The 17,410-nt window shown below is 51.7% G+C and overlaps 1 protein-coding gene across 5 annotated transcripts in view; it reads right to left on the bottom strand.

Annotated features, from left to right (window-relative positions):
* TOGARAM1 (TOG array regulator of axonemal microtubules 1) overlaps positions 1 to 17,097 on the bottom strand; it is a 40,955-nt gene extending 23,858 nt beyond the window's left edge. For 3 of the 5 annotated variants that reach the window (XM_032113268.1, XM_032113271.1, XM_032113272.1), the window contains exons 1-5: positions 15,648 to 17,097; positions 9,479 to 9,599; positions 8,842 to 8,976; positions 7,973 to 8,269; positions 6,531 to 6,793 (exon numbers count right to left, since the gene is read on the bottom strand). In XM_032113268.1, coding sequence (XP_031969159.1) covers positions 6,531 to 6,793; positions 7,973 to 8,269; positions 8,842 to 8,976; positions 9,479 to 9,599; positions 15,648 to 17,087 — 2,256 coding nt within the window. In that variant the 5' untranslated portion in view covers positions 17,088 to 17,097. The remainder of the gene's footprint in view (positions 1 to 6,530; positions 6,794 to 7,972; positions 8,270 to 8,841; positions 8,977 to 9,478; positions 9,600 to 15,647) is intronic. The other 2 variants (XM_032113269.1, XM_032113270.1) reach the window with 2 other exon arrangements.
* Positions 17,098 to 17,410: the final 313 nt, after the last annotated feature.

Genomic DNA, 17,410 nt, shown 5'->3' with positions numbered 1-17,410 from the left:
GCTTATTATCACCTGGGAGAGTACTTTATGAAGTGATACAGGAGGCAAGAAACATCCACTTCTCCTAAAAAAGAGGCTTTGCAAACTCCCCAGGACCTCCAAACCGTTCCACTAAAATCTGGAACCTCTAAACTTGCTGCAGAAACTGCCCAAAAGCCTCTGCTAGCGGCAGGGGCTCCTCAGACCCCCCTCCCAGCTCCGGGGGAAGACACCCCGCCCGAAATAGGGGACAAAATCTCCGCCCTTCTAAGCGCGGACGATGATGACCCGTGCCTGCAGGCGGGAGGATCGGTACAAGGCGGGGGGACAGCCGCAGTAAAACCAAAAAAGCGTCTCGTCTCAGACCCGCAGTTAAAACTTTCAATCGCTCCCACAGAGGAACATAATATCATTTTTTTCGAACCCTCTCCAACCACGCGTGCTCAGAGGGAAAGGGAGGGGGCTGATTCTTCCCTTTCCGTGGCTCCTGCTGCCTCCAGAACAGCGGAGCTCGTCTCCGAGAGCGTGGTCTCACAGCCCTCGCCGCCCCTGCTCCCCCTCCCAAGGCACAGGGGCACATCCAGCGGCGTCTGCCGGCCTCCTTCCCCGAGCGGCTCGGTAGCCGTCAGCCCGCAGCTGTCAGCCCGCTCCTCCGACACCGCAGGCGGCTTCGGGGCAGCGCTGACCGCTCCTGCCGGCCCCTCGCAACCGGGGACGGTCCCGGAGCGCTGCCCCTTCCCATTCTCCAGCCCACTTCGAATTCGGCTCCTACAGCGCGCCACGGGCTGCGAGGTTCCCGTCTCTACCGATTACCCCGCCACTGCCATTCCTCCGTCTCACGCTGCATCTCTTCCCCGTTTGGGCCACCCCGCCCCGCCGCGCTTGGGTCCCATCCCCGGCACAGCCTCGGGCTCGGGCCGGTCCCGGTCCCAGCCCCAGCCCCAGCCCTGGCACAGCCTCAGCTCGGGCCGGTCCCGGTCCCGGTCCCAGCCCTGGCACAGCCTCAGCTCGGGCCGGTCCCGGTCCCGGTCCCAGCCCTGGCACAGCCTCAGCTCGGGCCGGTCCCGGTCCCAGCCCTGGCACAGCCTCAGCTGGGGCCGGTCCCGGTCCCAGCCCTGGCACAGCCTCAGCTCTGGCCGGTCCCGGTCCCAGCCCCAGCCCCGGCACAGCCGCGGCTCCGGCCCCAGCCCCGGCACAGCTCCGGCACAGCCCCAGCCCCGGCCCCAGCCCCATCCCCGGCACAGCCCCAGCCCCATCCCCGGTCCCAGCCCCGGTCCCGGTCCCGGTTCCAGCCCCAGCCCCGGCACAGCCCCAGCCCCGGTCCCGGTCCCGGTTCCAGCCCCAGCCCCGGCACAGCCCCGGTCCCGGTTCCAGCCCCAGCCCCAGCCCCGGTCCCGGTTCCAGCCCCGGTCCCGGTCCCAGCCCCGTCCCGCCTCTGCCCGCGCCCCGGGCCGTCCATGGCAAACCCGCACCGGACCCGCGGCAGGCAGGGCGTGGGGCGGCAGCGCCTCCCGGTGGAACAGCGCGAGAACTGCAGCAAACTCAATCGTATTTCAGATTCGACACCACGCAATCGAAGCCGACGCCGCCAACGCAGCCGAGTCCAAATTTTACCACGTTTCCTTCTGTTCGTTCACCAGGAGAACAAGATAAAATAAATATTGTCCCGGTTAAACGGGAATTCTCGGAGGGAGACCTATCATTTACAGCACATCCTCTGCAAACTACTGAAGATCGTTCAGCTGACGTTATAGGACTTTTACAACCACAAGTACCTGCTCAACACCTCGGTGATGAAAATATTATAACCATCACAGCCTCACAAGGCATTCCTATATCATCGCAAGGTTCACCTTATTTTTATAATGTAACAAGTACCACTCCAGTTTCTTCAATGCCCATTCCTGGAGTTCACTTCCAACAACAACATTCCACCTCCTCGACACATCAACATCAATTTCAATTTTCAAAAGACTTTGTATGTCAGCTTTTTCTCCAACCCATAGAATGTGCTAGAGAATTTCTACCTCAACATTGTGCACTGGGTCCCCAACCCTCATCCTTGGAAGACGATGGCAGGCCCCTACCTGCATCCACTGTAAATATCCCTTCTATGTCTACATCAATGCCATCTACTGTTCCGGCAATGGTGGCTTCAGCCATCCCACCCCTACTTCCTCACGGTGCACCACTACAGATACCCCTCCCCATTCTTCAGCCAGGAGAGGGAAGAGGAGATGGAATGCATGGATTCTTCAGTCAAGAAGAAACTGCATCTTGGCGAGTTCCAGATCCACAGAATGCTGGTATGAATTCGGTGCCCTTTAACAAGTATGTTTCAAGACATACGTCCGGTTTAACAGACTGGGCAAGCATCAGGAAAAAAGGAGTCAAAGAGAGAGACTTTGCTATGGCAGGAACAGATAATATCGTACTGCCAGTGACATATGGGAGACACAATCAAAATCCTGCATGGCAACCTCTGGATTATCAAGTCATCAAAGATTTAACGGACGCACTGAGAAACGATGGATTGGGAAGTCCATACTTTAAACAGCTTTTAAGAGGCACATTTAACAATTACGATTTGGTACCTTTTGACTGTAGGAATATTGCCTCAATAATTTTTATGGACACACAACTCCTGCTGTGGGAGGCAGGATGGAGGAGAGCGCTTCACGAGCTGAGAGGAAGATACGCGGGAGGACCGCACGCAGCTCTCACACTGGAGCAATTGGCTGGGGATGAACCTCATGAAAGACCAGAAGATCAGGCAGTGCTCTTGCCTCGAAATGTGCTTGTGGACATCAAAGAAGCAGCGCAAAACGCAATCTTAGAAATTCCACCAGACAGAACCCCAGAAGGCGCTTACACAAAAGTAAAACGAGGTCCTCCTGAGTCCTTCACCTCATTTGTCGATTGTCTCAAGCAACCCTTGGACAGACAAGTCAGTGATGAAGCAGCAAAACCACATCTGCTACAAGGTCTTGCATTTGAAAACACTAATGCAGAGTGCAAGTGTATAATCAGTGCCATGCCTGGTCTACCAAGCGTGACTGAAATGATAGAGGCATGCAGCGAGGTGGGCACACCTGAGCATATTGCAACAATCCAAGCAAGCATTTTGGGACAAGAAATCAGAAAACTCCTTTCAAAAACTCTCACAGAGCTTCGTCCAGATTTACAACAAAGTAACTCCACAGAAGTGGTGGCCACAAAATTCTCAAGAAGGCCATGCTTCAGGTGTGAAAAATTTGGAGACATCACAAGGTTTTGCCCGGTCTGCAGAGAATGCAGGAGCACCGAATCACAGCGCAAGATGCAGCAATTAGAACCTGCGTCAACAACCTGCAAAATCTACAGCAGCTCTTAGGGAAAATGAACTGAATCAGGCTGATTTTGCAGACCACCAATGATGAATTTGCTCCAGTTTTTGACTTGCTAAGAGGAGACTGTGACATCATGTCTCCCAGGACTCTTACTCCTGAGGCTCAAAAGGCCCTTGACAGAGTGGCAAATGCCAAATACTCATTTTTTGGAAAATATAAAAATATCCATCTGCCAGTGGATACATTTTCCAATGCAGTCTTTGCTTCCTTGCACACAGGAGAAACAGTGAAACATGCATGTCAGCATTTTCTGCAAGCATTTCCATCATTAGGTGTTCCTCAAGAAATAAAACCAGACAATGATCCAGCTTACATAGCAAAAGAGCTACAAAAATTCTTAATGAGTTGGGGTGCACGTCACTTCTTCAGTATTCCTCATTCTCTTACAGGGTAAGCAATCATAAGCAATCACTTTAAAATCCCTTTTGGATAAACAAAAAAAGGGGGAGGCAGAAGCTACGCCTTAAATGCGCTTGAATAAAGCGCTGTACGTCAAATTTTTTAAACAGCTCTTTTGCAGAATCAAATTCACCAATAATTAGACATTTTTCCAACACCATATAGGCAAAGTTAAAGGCAAACCCTTTGGTTTAGATCAGAAATCCAGAGACAGGGAAAATTGAAAGTGCATTTCAACTAATAACCTGGGGCAAAAGGTACGCTTGTGTCTCTACAGGTGCTGGTCCAAAGCGGATTCCTTCAGAGAACGGGAAGCCCTACAAGCCACAGGAATACCCGGATGCCCCCGGAGCAGAGAAGCAAGCACACAGATGTGAACTGCCGAAAGCTTGCAGCTGATGATTAACATCTTTCATCCCACATGCAGAAGCTGTGAACTTTGGGTTTTGTGCCAGTTTGATAGTGTGGGAATGGTTGGTATTGTAAAGCCTTGTTGACAAGTGTGTGGTGAGATCGTGTTATGATCCAGAATTACATACAAAGTGTAAGGCCACTGAAATTTTAATTGGGTTATGAGAGGGGACATAGTCCTTGTCTCCATGGTAATTGGAGAGAACTTTAGAGTGAATCCAAAAAAGTCCAAATTTTCAAAATTGATTGCAAAAGAAATAACTTTTGTGCCTTACTCCCTATGATTGGTGTGTCTCAAAACGAGACTGAGAAAAGAAACCAAAGAAAACCATGGAACTAAGTCAGGTACCATACTTGTGCCTTATTATTGCATTATTTGCCTTGAGTAACGTGACTCTGCCCGTGAGTCAACCAAAAACCAATGTTTGGGTAGCCTTAGCCAATGCCTCAGGTTTGGATACCATTTGTTTGACTTAGTCAAGTCCAGAAAAGCCATTTTGTTTGGTTGGATTACCGGCAGACAATTGGCCAATACAAAAAATGTTTCTTCAGATCTTTCACGATTCCTCTCGAATCCCACAGAGGAATGGGGTGTGTGGACTAAATTTCTCCCTGAGACACCCTATGAACCTCAAGAATTGGAAATCCTTGGCTCAGTAAGAATGGATTCTTGCATAATATTTGATTCTCCTGAGTCAGAATAAAAACACAACCACAGATGTCACTCCAAATCATGCATTGTACGAAAATGTGACATCTTGGTGCAGTTTCACCTCAATCTTGCACACAGCACCCAACCATGTTCCCTTACAGTTACCACAAGAAGATTTTTTTATTTGTGGAGATAGAGTTTGGCCTGCCATTCCATCAAACCCTGAAGGTGGTCCATGTAGCATTGGGAATCTTACTTTACTACCACCTAACATAGAAATGATAGAAGAACACAAGCATAGAGAAAAAAGATTTGTTGAGCAATACACACCCGATTGTGATGATAAATTCAAAGCTTGGAATTTTGAAAGAAGGTTTGCTGCAGCTCTCTTTGTACCTCAAGCTGCTGCAGGAGCAGCCTTGAAACAATTGGATCAATTAGGCTGTTGGCTAAGTAAGAACTCTCATGCCATTTCTCTTGCATTGAGCAATCTGTTAATAGATGTTCAAAGTGTAAGACATGCAACCTTGCCAAACAGAGCAGTGACAGATCATCTTTTGTTAGTGCACGGACATGGATGCAAAGACTTTGATGGAATGTGTTGCATGAACCTTTCTGGCCATTCGGTATCAATACACAAGAGCATTTGACAATTAGAAGAAGGCATCACCAAACTCAGAGCTGAAAGGGGATCATGGTTGGATGATCTGTCTGATTGGTTAAGCCTCACTCCAGTATGGAGGGAATTTTTGAAATGGGGTGTGTACGTTTTGATTGTCATTTTAGTTATCACAGTATTTGTGCATTGTCTGCTTCAGTGTATCCAAAAATGTTCTAACAGAGCAGTTAAAGCAGTGTTCATGGTTCAAACAGGAGGGGGAGATGTTGGAACCCAAAGTGCAGGGAGTGTTTCTCTGCCTGTCCTGAAGGACCCATCCCCCCTGGAAAACACTGTTTTTAACCTTCGTCCATGGAGAGGGCTGCCAAGGCTCTGGGATGAATTAGAATCTACAAGGGTGGGAGTTAGCTGGTAGTATAATACATAGTTTAGAGATTTTAGGTTTATTAGTACAGTAAGTAGATGAAGGCAAGATGGAGGATCCCTGGGGTTTGTCAGGTCTCTTCCTTCTTCTTCACCTACTCCATTTTCTGCAGTGTTGGTAGCACAGAGTGATTGGTGAGGAAAGGCTGCAGCACAGGCTGTGTGACAGGACAGTTCATTAGGCATTGGTGGAAGAGTCAAAACAATGCACACTTTTAGTGACCATTGCTCAGTTTACCTTTAAAAGGTCTTGAGTTTTCCTGCATTTGCCTTTTGGTATCTGCTCTGCTTCACGCTGTGCTGTTGGCATTTAAGTCACTGATAAGATACAATAAACAGCCTGAAGACTGAGAAGATGCAAAAGTCCCGCTCATCTCTTATTCCTGGCAAGGACTTTCTCCCCCATTTGGGGAGGACATTTGGGGGTTGGGACCCTTCACAAGTGGGAACCAGAGGATGGAAGGTACAGACAAAAAGGCAAAGCCAGGAAGTCACAGAATCCCAGACCGGTTTGGGATGGAAAGGACCTTCAAGTTCACCTTGTTCCATGGGCAGGGACACCTTCCACTGTCCCAGGCTGCTCCAAGCCCCATCCACCCTTCAACACCTCCAGGGATGGGACAACACTGTGAAAGTGCATCTTTCACATTTCACCCACCTCTTCTAGGTCCACGTCCTCAGGCTCCACGTGCAGCTCTGCCAGCCCCGCTGCCAGCTCCGTGCCCTCGCTGCCATCCCTGGCCCCGGGGGGCTCCCTGGGGCTGGGCAGGCGCGGGATGGGGGGCACGGGCCGGGCCCCTCGCAGCCTCCCCTGGGGCACCGGGGGTCTCCCCAGGGGGGCCCTCAGCTGCAGGGATTGCTTCTCCAGAGGCAGGGAGGGCTTCTCCAGCACCAGGGAGGGCTTCTCCAGCGGGCTATCCCCTGAAACACACAGGGACTGTCAGGGCTGGGCAGGGACAGCACCAGGACAAACTTTACATCTCACTTCTGTGTCCACAAAACCCCTTGTGCCACGGAATGAGTGTTAAAAACACACTTGTGCAGGCTCAGGTACCAATTTATTCCACTTCTAGTGTCTCCTTCCTTTAGGAAAATATAAATCAGTGTTTCATGCATGTGCATCCCAACATAGAATCAAAATAGCCTCAGCTGGAGGAGGCCCACAAGGATCATCAAAGTCCATGCACATGTCCTTAGTCCCTTTAAAAAGTAATTAACTTTCTTCATTAAGAGAAAAACACTCATCTCCACACTCCCCTGGAAGCTGCTGTAACAACAAAGGTACTCCAAAGAACCAGAAAAAAATCAAAATGCGTATGCAAAACCTGATAAGTGATAAATACAATAATAAATAATAAATACAATAATAAAGCAAGCGATAAATACATCTACAAGGCAGAGTCACATTGCAGGACAGGCAATTCCCAAAGCATTCAGCTGGAAATTTTCCACACATGCACAAAAATATGGGTCTCAGTGAAGATAAAGTTTCCAACAGGCCTCTTTAATCAGTGCAAAATTTGGTGTGGAAACTGTTACTTTGTTTCAGAAGCCTCCTGAGTGATTAGGAATCAACCAAAACAGAGAGCAAAGCTGTTTTTACCCAGGGGGTTGGAACTGGATGAGTTTTAAGGTCTCTTCGAACCCAAACCATTCTGGGATTCCATGATTCAAATAAAGAAGCAAAAAGACAAAATGCACTGAGTAACCCTGTTCTTGCATGTGTATGAACCAGGGTATGAACACTAACAGGTGTTTCTGTACTGACTTTCCCTAAAAGTGCTCCTCTGGGGGTTTGTTTTAGTTCAGTTTGAAGCCCCTGAGATGTTGCTGAGAAGAAAAGCAGAGCTGTAGCATATTTTGCTTTATGACAAATCCAAAGGCTCCACTTTTGAGGAGAAGCCTGCAGGGATGTGACCAGTGAAGCCATCAATCAATCAATCAATCAATCAATCAATCAATCCACCCCTCCCATTCCTAACTGCACCTGGGGCACTGCCCAATTCCCTCCCACCTGCCTCTGTGGATTTTCTGACCACTGAAAAATCACTCAGAAGACAACCCCCAAATCCCTTTTTATCACACTGAGAACGTTCCCACCTGTGTTTTCTCCTGGCTTTTGGCTGAGCAGCTGCTTCTGGGACCCAGGCTTAGGCAGCCCTTCGAAGCTTCTGAGAGGCCAGGAGCTGGAGAGGCTCATGGGATCCTCCTGGGACTTCCTCGGGGAGGCAGCTGGGGAGGAGAGGTGCTTGGGGCTGTTCCTGGGGGATGACAGGGGGAAGGAGGGCAGGATGAAGGTGCCCTGGCTGGCACTGGGACCTTGGAAGGACACGGTGGGCTCTGCCTGAGTGCAAAAACTTCTCTGGGTCTTGCTGAAAAAACTGAGGCTGGAACAAACTGAACAAAGGAAAAGAGAACAGTACTTGTGGTAACTGGCTCTTGTAATAATAATTTATAATGAAATAATGCACCACAAGAATGATTTCCAGTGAAATAATGCACCATAAAAATAATTTCCAGTGAAATGATACATCATTAGGATAATGTCCCATGAAATAAAGCACCATTAGGCAGCCAAAGCCTGAAGGCTTTGCCCAAGCAAGCAGACAAACCAAACAACTTCATTCTGCAAATTGCACTCCCCCTCCAAATGTGAGTTTAAGCCTTAAAAGTATTTCTCTGGCATGTTTTGGAGAACTCTAGTTCAAACAAAAGAGTGATGCAAGTAGATCAAACACTGCTCTGATTCTCCCACAGCAGCACCTTTGCTCTAACACCCCGACACAGGCAGAGATCAAAGGTGGGGCTGGAAATTAACAACCACAAATTAAATCACACAGGAGGAGCCATCTGGAGAGGGACTGAACAACCTTTCAGTAACAGTTTTCATTTCTTAGGGAAGCAAAGGAACAAAGAGACAACTCCAAAGTGACATGCCCTGCCTTAGGCCACCGGCAGCAGCCACATACCTTTGTCCTGCTGACAGTCATTTAATCCCAAAAGCTGTAAATCAGAGTCCACACTGCCACTCTTCCCACGTGCCTGTGGGTATCCAAGTGTCCCACATTTCCCTGAAATCTGGGGCTGATGAGAGCCCACAGCACCTTTCAAAAGGGAACACAAAGAACTAAATCAATACTTCACACGTGGTGTCCACCAGAGAATATCCACTGATACTTCATCGGGAATAGAGACTCTGTGTGGCTCTGAGTGTGAAACCCAAACTCACTCCAAGTACTTAATTCCAGAGTCTCTAAGCAACCTCACAGAGCAGCTCCGAGGGAAAAAGGGAAAAGGACTGGCCGCTCTTCCAGGGCACTGCTCCAGCTGGGAACTGCAGGGAGGCGAAAGAACCCCCTGGAACAATCCCCTCTTTGAGTTTGTGACAGTGAAGGGGAGCAAACACCTTAAAACCCAAACCATGGCGAGCGAGCAAACTTGGCAAGGCCAGGATTCCTCAAAGGGGACAAGGGCAGAACCCAGGGCCATGGGGACACAATCACTCAGGTCTGGTCTTGCCCAGGCTTTTCAGACCCTTGTGGCTACTAAAGCACTAAAATCTGTTTTGCCTGGGCAGCTCCAGCACGTCCCTGTGCCCCCACTCACCAGCACCACGGGCAGAAGGCTCCGAGCTCAGCTCCACACTGGGCTGCAATAAAGTCCTGGAAGCTCTTTTCCTGCTGAAAAATAACTCTTCACTGGCTGGGATTCCTTGGGAGGGCCGGAGCTTCGGGGAGTGAAGGAAATCATTGGATGCAGAGAATTGTAGGGAAAAGCAAAATAAACGGTGTGTGAAATGAAAGCACAGTCCTGCTCCGGGCAAACAGCACAATGACAAACATTTTGATACAAATTTTACTTTCCCAGCTACCCAATTTTCAAATACTTCAAGCATTTTAGCTGTTTTCCAGATCTTACTAAAATACAGGTTAAAACTACTCACACTGAAAGGGGAAAAAAAGCCCAAGAAAATTACCTGGTAGAGAATTGCACTATTTTAAAAATTAAATTTTAGAAATTAAACACTGACCTTTTGAATTATGTGCTTTAGATGGGGAAGGGTTTAAACAGACAACAGAACCCCAAAATCCCAGAATGGAACAGTTTCTTGCAAACCACACACACCAGAGTCAGTCTCAAAGCTGTACCTGGCAACACCAGCAGCTTTTACTGAGAACTGGCCACAGGTAGGGAGAAAATATCAATAATACCAGTATTTAGCAAAGAAAAGGTCATGCTTTAAATAAATTTCTGATTTAATTAGTAAAATCAGTGGTTTAAGTCATTCCCAGGCTGCATTTACTCTGCTCTCCTCTTTCACAGAGCAGGCGGCACACAGAAGAGTCTGAGCAGAAATGGAAATATTTATTTATTCAGTAGTGGGAGGAGCAGCACCAGGTTCAGCCTCAAAACTCCTTTATCCAACATCCTGGTGTTCCAAATTCGGTGTTTATCCCAATTCCCCAGGTGAATGGGGGAATCTGTAGTCTAACATATCCACAACATGTTTATATTTTATTTTTTTATTTCACTGAATTTCTCAGTTCACCACAAAGGTGGGTTCTCAGACTGGGAAAACTCCTGGAATATGGAACTGCAGCTTTCCATGAGCCTATAATTCCATTATCTCCTAAAGCCAGCCTGGCCCACACAGCCCAGGTTGTGCTGGACAGGGAGAGACCCCTGGGATAGCTCCCAGATGTCCCAAACCTTCCCTGCTCCAGGAGAAACCTCAGGGTGACTGAACAGATTGTCTGCCAAGTTCAGTGCCTGGGACACACAAACAGCAGCCAAAGGCTCTGGTTGAACATCTTTGAGGGGTTAATTAATATTGCAATGGGGTTTCACAAAGGCATCACACAATGAAGCAAAGGAATGGATGGGATTCTCATTGGGATGAGAATCATGACAATGAGCACAAACTAATTGTTCTTAATTCCTTATAACATTTACTGTGTCACAGAGGAGCTGAGAAATAGAACTGGTTGTGGAATATAGAGAAAAACCTCAGAGTTCCAACAAAACCTCCAGGTCCTTTCCAAGTAAAGAGGAGACACCACATACACATCCACGCCAAGAGAAATTCCATCTCCATATCCTACCAACAAGACTCCTCTTGGAATAATAAACTTTCCAATTCAAACTTTTTAATTACATATTCCCAATTCTTTTTTGACTGTTCCTCTTAAAAATGGAAACTTTCACTCACACATGGGTACCTGTGACAGGAAGTAAATAAGGGAAGCAGCAACTTCCCTGGTTTTCCATCCAGTACTTTAAAAAGCAATTCCCAGAGGGAGCTGAGCTCCAAGGCCCACAGCTACGTGGACATCAGCTCCTGGAGGAAACACTTCCCTGGGCCTGGGAGGGGTTTTGTGCTTAACAAATTGGCCAAAATGTTGGTTTTGCTTACAAAACCATGCTCGGATTTACTGTCAGCATTTCCCAGGCTCCAGCGGGATTGATGTCCCAGCCTCCAGCCTGAAGCAGCCTAAGCAAAGCCACCAAAATGCCCAAAAGCTGAAAACTTGACATCAAAATTCCCTGGCAGCCAGAGCTAAAGGTTTTCAATCACCCTGCAGGGATTAGGCTCTCCCTGGAAGGATTTTGGGACAAGTGCTTAAAGCACACAAGGGAAAACTTCGGGAGCCTCCATCCAAACCAGGCTCCGAGGGACACAGGAGGAAAAGAACAGCAGGAAAATGAAGTGGATTATTCCAGGTAATGACAAGCTGGGATAAAAGAGGTGAGACCTTGGCATTCCTGCCCCTGTGATCAGCAAACATTTTCCATCCACGTATCCTCCAGTCCATAATGAAATATTCCTTGTACAAATCACCACAGCCTGGTTTCGGCTGGGGTTGTGGGAATTTTCTGCTTAGGAGCTGGTACAGGATAAACTTTCATCCCGTTTTTCCCTACAGATAAAGCAGTATGTGCAGAAGGAGTAAATTCCAACACTGCCATGACTGTGCAGCTTTGCTCAGCTGTTCCCATCACAGCTCCAGGAGTGAAAACTCTGCTTCCTTGTACACAAATTATAATTACAGCATTGCAAATTCACTAAACACAGGCTTGAGGGTGGTGGGAAATAAAGCAAACCCAAGGCTGCCAGATGCTTCCCTGGAGCAGATGACAGATCCCAGCAAAGGGATTTCTCAAAAGAAAGGGATTTCCTTTAAATTCCACGAATGCTGGAAAATACCTGAATCCATCCACCACAGGAATTGTTAACTTGGTTATCAAAGCACAGCCTGTGAGAGTGGCCCATCAGGGAATGGTTTGGGTGGGAAGGGACCTCAGAGCCCACCCAGTGCCAGCCCTGCCCTGGCAGGGACACCTCCCACTGTGCCAGGCTGCTCCCAGCCCCAGTGTCCAGCCTGGCCTGGAATCACATGCAAACATTCCCTCCTGCATCCCTTCCCTGTGGAGCTGTGCCACTGGATGACACTAAAGGTGCTCCTAATCCAACACCAGCAGCATCAACAACCTGCTCCCAGGGAAGAGACCAGCACCACGCAAAGACAACAATATCCCCCTAAAATCCTCTCCCAGCTCCAGAAAAACCAGGGCTCAGGTCCCAGAGGGACACCCCAGCTCCCAAGGAAGGGACACCTTTATCTCCCACAGACTGGGCACCCTCTGTGTCCCTCTGATCCTTGGAAAACAAAGAGGTCTTGTTCCATAGATCTGATTCCCCAGGGCATTTGAACCCTTGGAGGCCTCCACAAAGCCCAGCTATCAAGCTCTCCAGCTATCAGATCAATATGGAAACGAGGAGAGTTCCACACCGTGTAGCCAACACCGCAGTTAGGGGAGATCCCAGAGTTCACATGAACTTTGTGACAAGGCTTAAATGTCCAGTGAAATGTTCAAATGCTCTTGTTCCCCCCAAAAGGAACCTTTGGGTACCAAAAGGTATCTCCAGCAGCAGGGCCAGGGCCTGCAGGGTCTGTGTGTCCCTGGGTAACTCTTACCCAGCAACAGCCAACATTCAAACCTGCCCTTAGACACCTGAACACCTCCAGGGATGGAGAATCCACAGCTCTCCAGAGAAGCCAGACAAACCCCTGAAGTCCATGTGCCTTATCTACCTTTTATTTTTAGTACACATTAACTTACACATGTTTTACTCACATCTTATCTGATGAGGAAAGTCTAGACACAGCCTTGGACAATCACTGTGTAACATGACCCTAAAAATATTGGCAGGGAAACAGCTTTAAACATTAAGCTACTTTCATGCATCCTTTCAGTCACTGAATGACTCCAAAAGTTAATTTTTAAGCAAAATCATTTCAAAGGAATGTCTGAATTAATAATTAATATCTGACACGTACAGAAACAAGTGGACTGCCTGAGATTCACGCATGATAAATGCATTTTCCTGACTGAAGGAGTTAAGGGCAGATCCAGGGCTAACTTCCCACACACCCTGACTGCTGAATGCCCCAGGGACAAGAGCCTGACTTACAGAGCTCCTGGAATGTCTTCATCCCAGCCCTGGCCCTGCCCAGACCCCCCAACAACCCCACCTGGGCATCCCTGGCAGCGCTGTCCAAACGCTCCTGGAGCTCTGGCAGCCTCGGGGCCGTGCCCATTCCCTGGGGAGCCTGGGCAGTGCCAGCACCCTCTGGGGGAAGAGCCTTTCCTTGGTATCCAGCCTGAGACTGGCACAGCTGCAGCTGCTCCCTCAGGTCCCTCTGGTCACCAGCATCACTGGACAAACTGTCCCCTGCCCCAGAGAGCTTCAGTCAGATGTGATGAGACAAAGCACAGGATGTGAAGGAGCAGCAAAGGTGTCAGCTACAGCAATCAGGTAAATATTCCACTATTAAACCACCCCGATGTTTTAAGTTTCCTTTGCAGTAACTGGGGTCTGGCCAACAGGACTCCAGTTCATCCTGTGCCAAATCAGGTTGCCATGGCTGGAGGGCTGGGATGGATGGGAGATCAGGAATTGGGAATTCCTGGCTGGGAAGGTGGGGAGGGGCTGGCACAGGGTGCCCAGAGCAGCTGGGGCTGCCCCTGGATCCCTGGCAGTGCCCAAGGCCAGGCTGGACATTGGGGCTTGGAGCAGCCTGGCACAGTGGGAGGTGTCCCTGCCATGGCAGGGCTGGCACTGGGTGGGATTTAAGGTCCCTTCCAACCCAAACCATTCTGGGAATTGATGATTTCCCCACCTCTAAATGCACTTTACACACCAACCAAACAGAACCCATAAGCTGATTGCTTTCTCTCCCTCCCTGCAGGGGAGGAAGAAAACTCCTCCCACTGTACAGGGATAAACACAACCACATGTACAAAAGGTTCATTCCTTTCCAGAGCCCCTCCCTGACTTCCTTGGAGAGGGGCTGTTCCAGGCAGGGAATGCTCCCCCTTCCCAAGCCCCAACCAGGTGTTGGTGCCTGTACTAACTTGCTTTTTATTCACAGCTGCAGAAAAACACCACCAGCAGCAGCAGCACAGGGCTCGGCCCAGCCTCCCAGGAGAACACTGGCAAATAACTGGGTTTTTTACAGGCTGTATTAGTTAGTACCGAAAAACTGTCCAAAAAAGGAAACCCTCCTTGCTCCAGAGGTGTTTCCTACACATCTTCTTGTCCAGACCCTGTCTGTAGATATCCCAAGGGAACTTACTGCCTGATTCATCAGCTCGGGAAGACACAGATGTCTTTAGGAGCCTCAGGAAAGGTAACACAGGCACCAAGGAAAGGGATGAGCACGTCGGCATTCCAAGTCTGGGCATGAACGTCAAGGTTTGACAGTACAGAGACATTCACTGAGTTTATTTTAAGAGCCTGCCCCACAGCCAGGCTGCAGAGGAGCACTCGCTGTCCATGACCTCATCCAGCACAGCAACAAGTTACCAAGCAACTGAGAATTAAAATCTGAGTGCGTAAATGTGGCACTGAGGAATCTCCTCTGCACATCCTCTGATTTCCTGAGGATTTCTGTTTGCTTCAGCTCCCACACAGGAGATCAAGTTACGATAAATCAAACGTGTCCACTTTAAAAAAACCCCCCAAAACACAACAGAAAAACCACCACACAAAGATACACCTCCACGTGTGGTATCCAAAACACGTCACAGAACCATTGGCAAAGGAAAAACGACCTGGACAATTTTCCAGAGGTTCCTCCCCTTTCCAGCTGCCGACGTGGTCAGTAGGTGATTACACCCAAACTCAACCAAAATCGTTATTCCAGCCTGACCTGGAATTTTTCCTGCTCGGATCAGCCCAAGGAGCAAGAGCCACCCAGGCATCTGGCAGTGCCCAGGTTTATCCCAGAGCGCCCTGGCTCACCCCACCCCAGAGCTCTGCCTTCAGAGCCTGAGCTGAAGGAATTGCTCAGTTTTCCGCCAAACAGGAAAGTGTCTGCAGTCAGTCCCAGGCTCTCCAACGCAAACATACAAATAAAGGATGCCTTCCCCACTTCTGTGCTCATTCCCAGAGGTTCACCTGTCATCGCTGACATGGCAGCATCATGACATTACTGTAGGACCTGAGAAGTGTCTCAGGGAGTCCAACAAACCTCAAAAAAAGATTCATATATTTTTTTGTAAGTGATAGGTAGTCTGGTAAGTTACTTGGTTGAATCTGACATAAGGAATTCCCAAATTTACCCTCCCAGAGCGATTTGACTGTACAGATCCAGGAAACATGAAACAGCAGCCATACCTCCAAATACCTCTCACTTAACAAGCCTCTGACAACTTTCCCTCCTCCCTTTAGAAATACCTTAAGGATAAAGGCACCCAGGGAGTTACATACCTGCTCCACACCCTTCGTGACAGGCATCCTGACCGCCGAGCCACCTTCCCTGTCCGCAGCCAGCTCGTTCTCCCAGGGCAGCTTGTTTTTGCCTCTGCCGGCACTCAGGACTCTCCTGGGGCTCAGTCCCCGCTCGGCACACGCGGGGCCGTGCAGCGCAGCCTGGCCGGCGGGGTGGCCACAGTGGCTGTGCGCGCTCCGGCTCCTGCTGCCCATCAGCAGCCACTCGGTGTCGGCTCCGGGCGGGTGGCAGGGCCCGCGGCAGTGGCCGGAGGAGGACAAGGGCACGCCGTACTCCACGAGTCCCTGCTCGCCCAGCCTGGGCAGCACCTTCCTGGCCAGCCGGGCTTGCACGGCGTGCACGACCCCCGCGCCGCCGGGCCGCAGCTCCACGGCATCCAGGGCGCGGAGCAGCGCGCCGGAGTTGCCGGGGCCCAGCGCCGAGGCCAGCGCGGCGAACGCCTCCATGGCAGCGTGCCGGACCCGGCGCTTCGCGTCCAGCAGCGCCGGCGCCAGCGCGGCCGCCAGCCGGGGCAGGTCCAGCTCGGCGGCGGGGTAGGCGAGCAGCGCGGCGATGCACGTGTTGAGCAGCTCCTCGCGGAGCCGGGCGCTGCGGTGCCGCAGCAGCCGCTCCTGCAGCAGCAGGCGCAGCACGGGCCGCGGGCCGGCCGCCGCCATCAGCCGCAGCAGCAGCCGGGCGCCGTCCCGCCGCATGGCCGGCTGCGCGTCCCCGAGCGCCCGGGCGGCCGCCAACACCAGCGGGGCCAGCACGGCGGGGACGCGGCGGCCGAGGCGCAGCGCCAGCAGCCGGGTCACCTCCAGCGCCCCCCGCGCCACCGCGAAGTTGGGGTCGTGCAGCAGCGTGTCCAGCAGCGCGATCAGCCCCACCACGGCGGCGGCGGGCGCGGCGCTCAGCGCGGCCGGGCTGGAGCCCTCCACCGCCCGCCGCAGCTGCTCCACGGCCTGGGCACGGCTCCGGTAGTCCTGCCGGTCCAGCAGCCGCGCGCGGAGCTCCGGCGGCACCAGCGACAGCTCCGGCCCCTCTGGGGGAGCCGCGTCCTCCTGCGGGTCGGGGGGCTCCGTGTCTTCTTGCGGGCCGGGGGGCTCCGTGCCCGGACCGTTGTGAATGGGGCCGGGGGCATCCGTGCCCGGACCGTTCAAAGCGGGGCTGGGGGGCTCCGTGTCTTCTTGCGGGCCGGGGGCATCCGTGCCCGGACCGTTCAAAGCGGGGCTGGGGGGCTCCGTGTCTTCTTGCGGGCCGGGGGCATCCGTGCCCGGACCGTTCAAAGCGGGGCCGGGGGGCTCCGTGCCCGGACCCTTCTGCAGGGCGCTGGGGCCGGAGGGCTCCGTGCCGTCCTCAGCCTCCTGCGCGGAGCCGCCGCGCTCCCAGGCGCGGCCGCAGCCCGGCGGTGCGGCGGGTCCCGGCGGCGGCTCCGCCATGGCCCGAGGCCGCGGCCATGGGCCGCCCGCAGGCCCCGCCCAGCAACGCCGCCGTCGCCAGGGGGCGCCGCGTGCTGCGCCGGCGCGGCGCCGACCACGCCGCGACAAGGAGGGGGGACACGGTGCCCTCCCCCCCCGCCGCCTTCTCCAGCTGCGAGCGGGCGGAACGGGGCGCGGATGCGGTGGCGGAGAAGCGGAGAGCGGCGGCGCGCGAGCCGCGGGGACGAAGCTGAAGCGAAACCGCCGGGGAAGCGAAAACCGCGGCGTCCCTCCCGCGCGGTGCGCGGTGTGGTACCGCCCGGGCAGCGGCGGGTGTGGGTGTG

This window comes from Corvus moneduloides, chromosome 6 (assembly GCF_009650955.1).
Source record: "Corvus moneduloides isolate bCorMon1 chromosome 6, bCorMon1.pri, whole genome shotgun sequence".
Lineage (NCBI taxonomy): Eukaryota > Metazoa > Chordata > Aves > Passeriformes > Corvidae > Corvus > Corvus moneduloides.
Note: the sequence above shows the minus strand (reverse complement) of the source record. Positions and strands in the feature narration are given on the sequence as shown.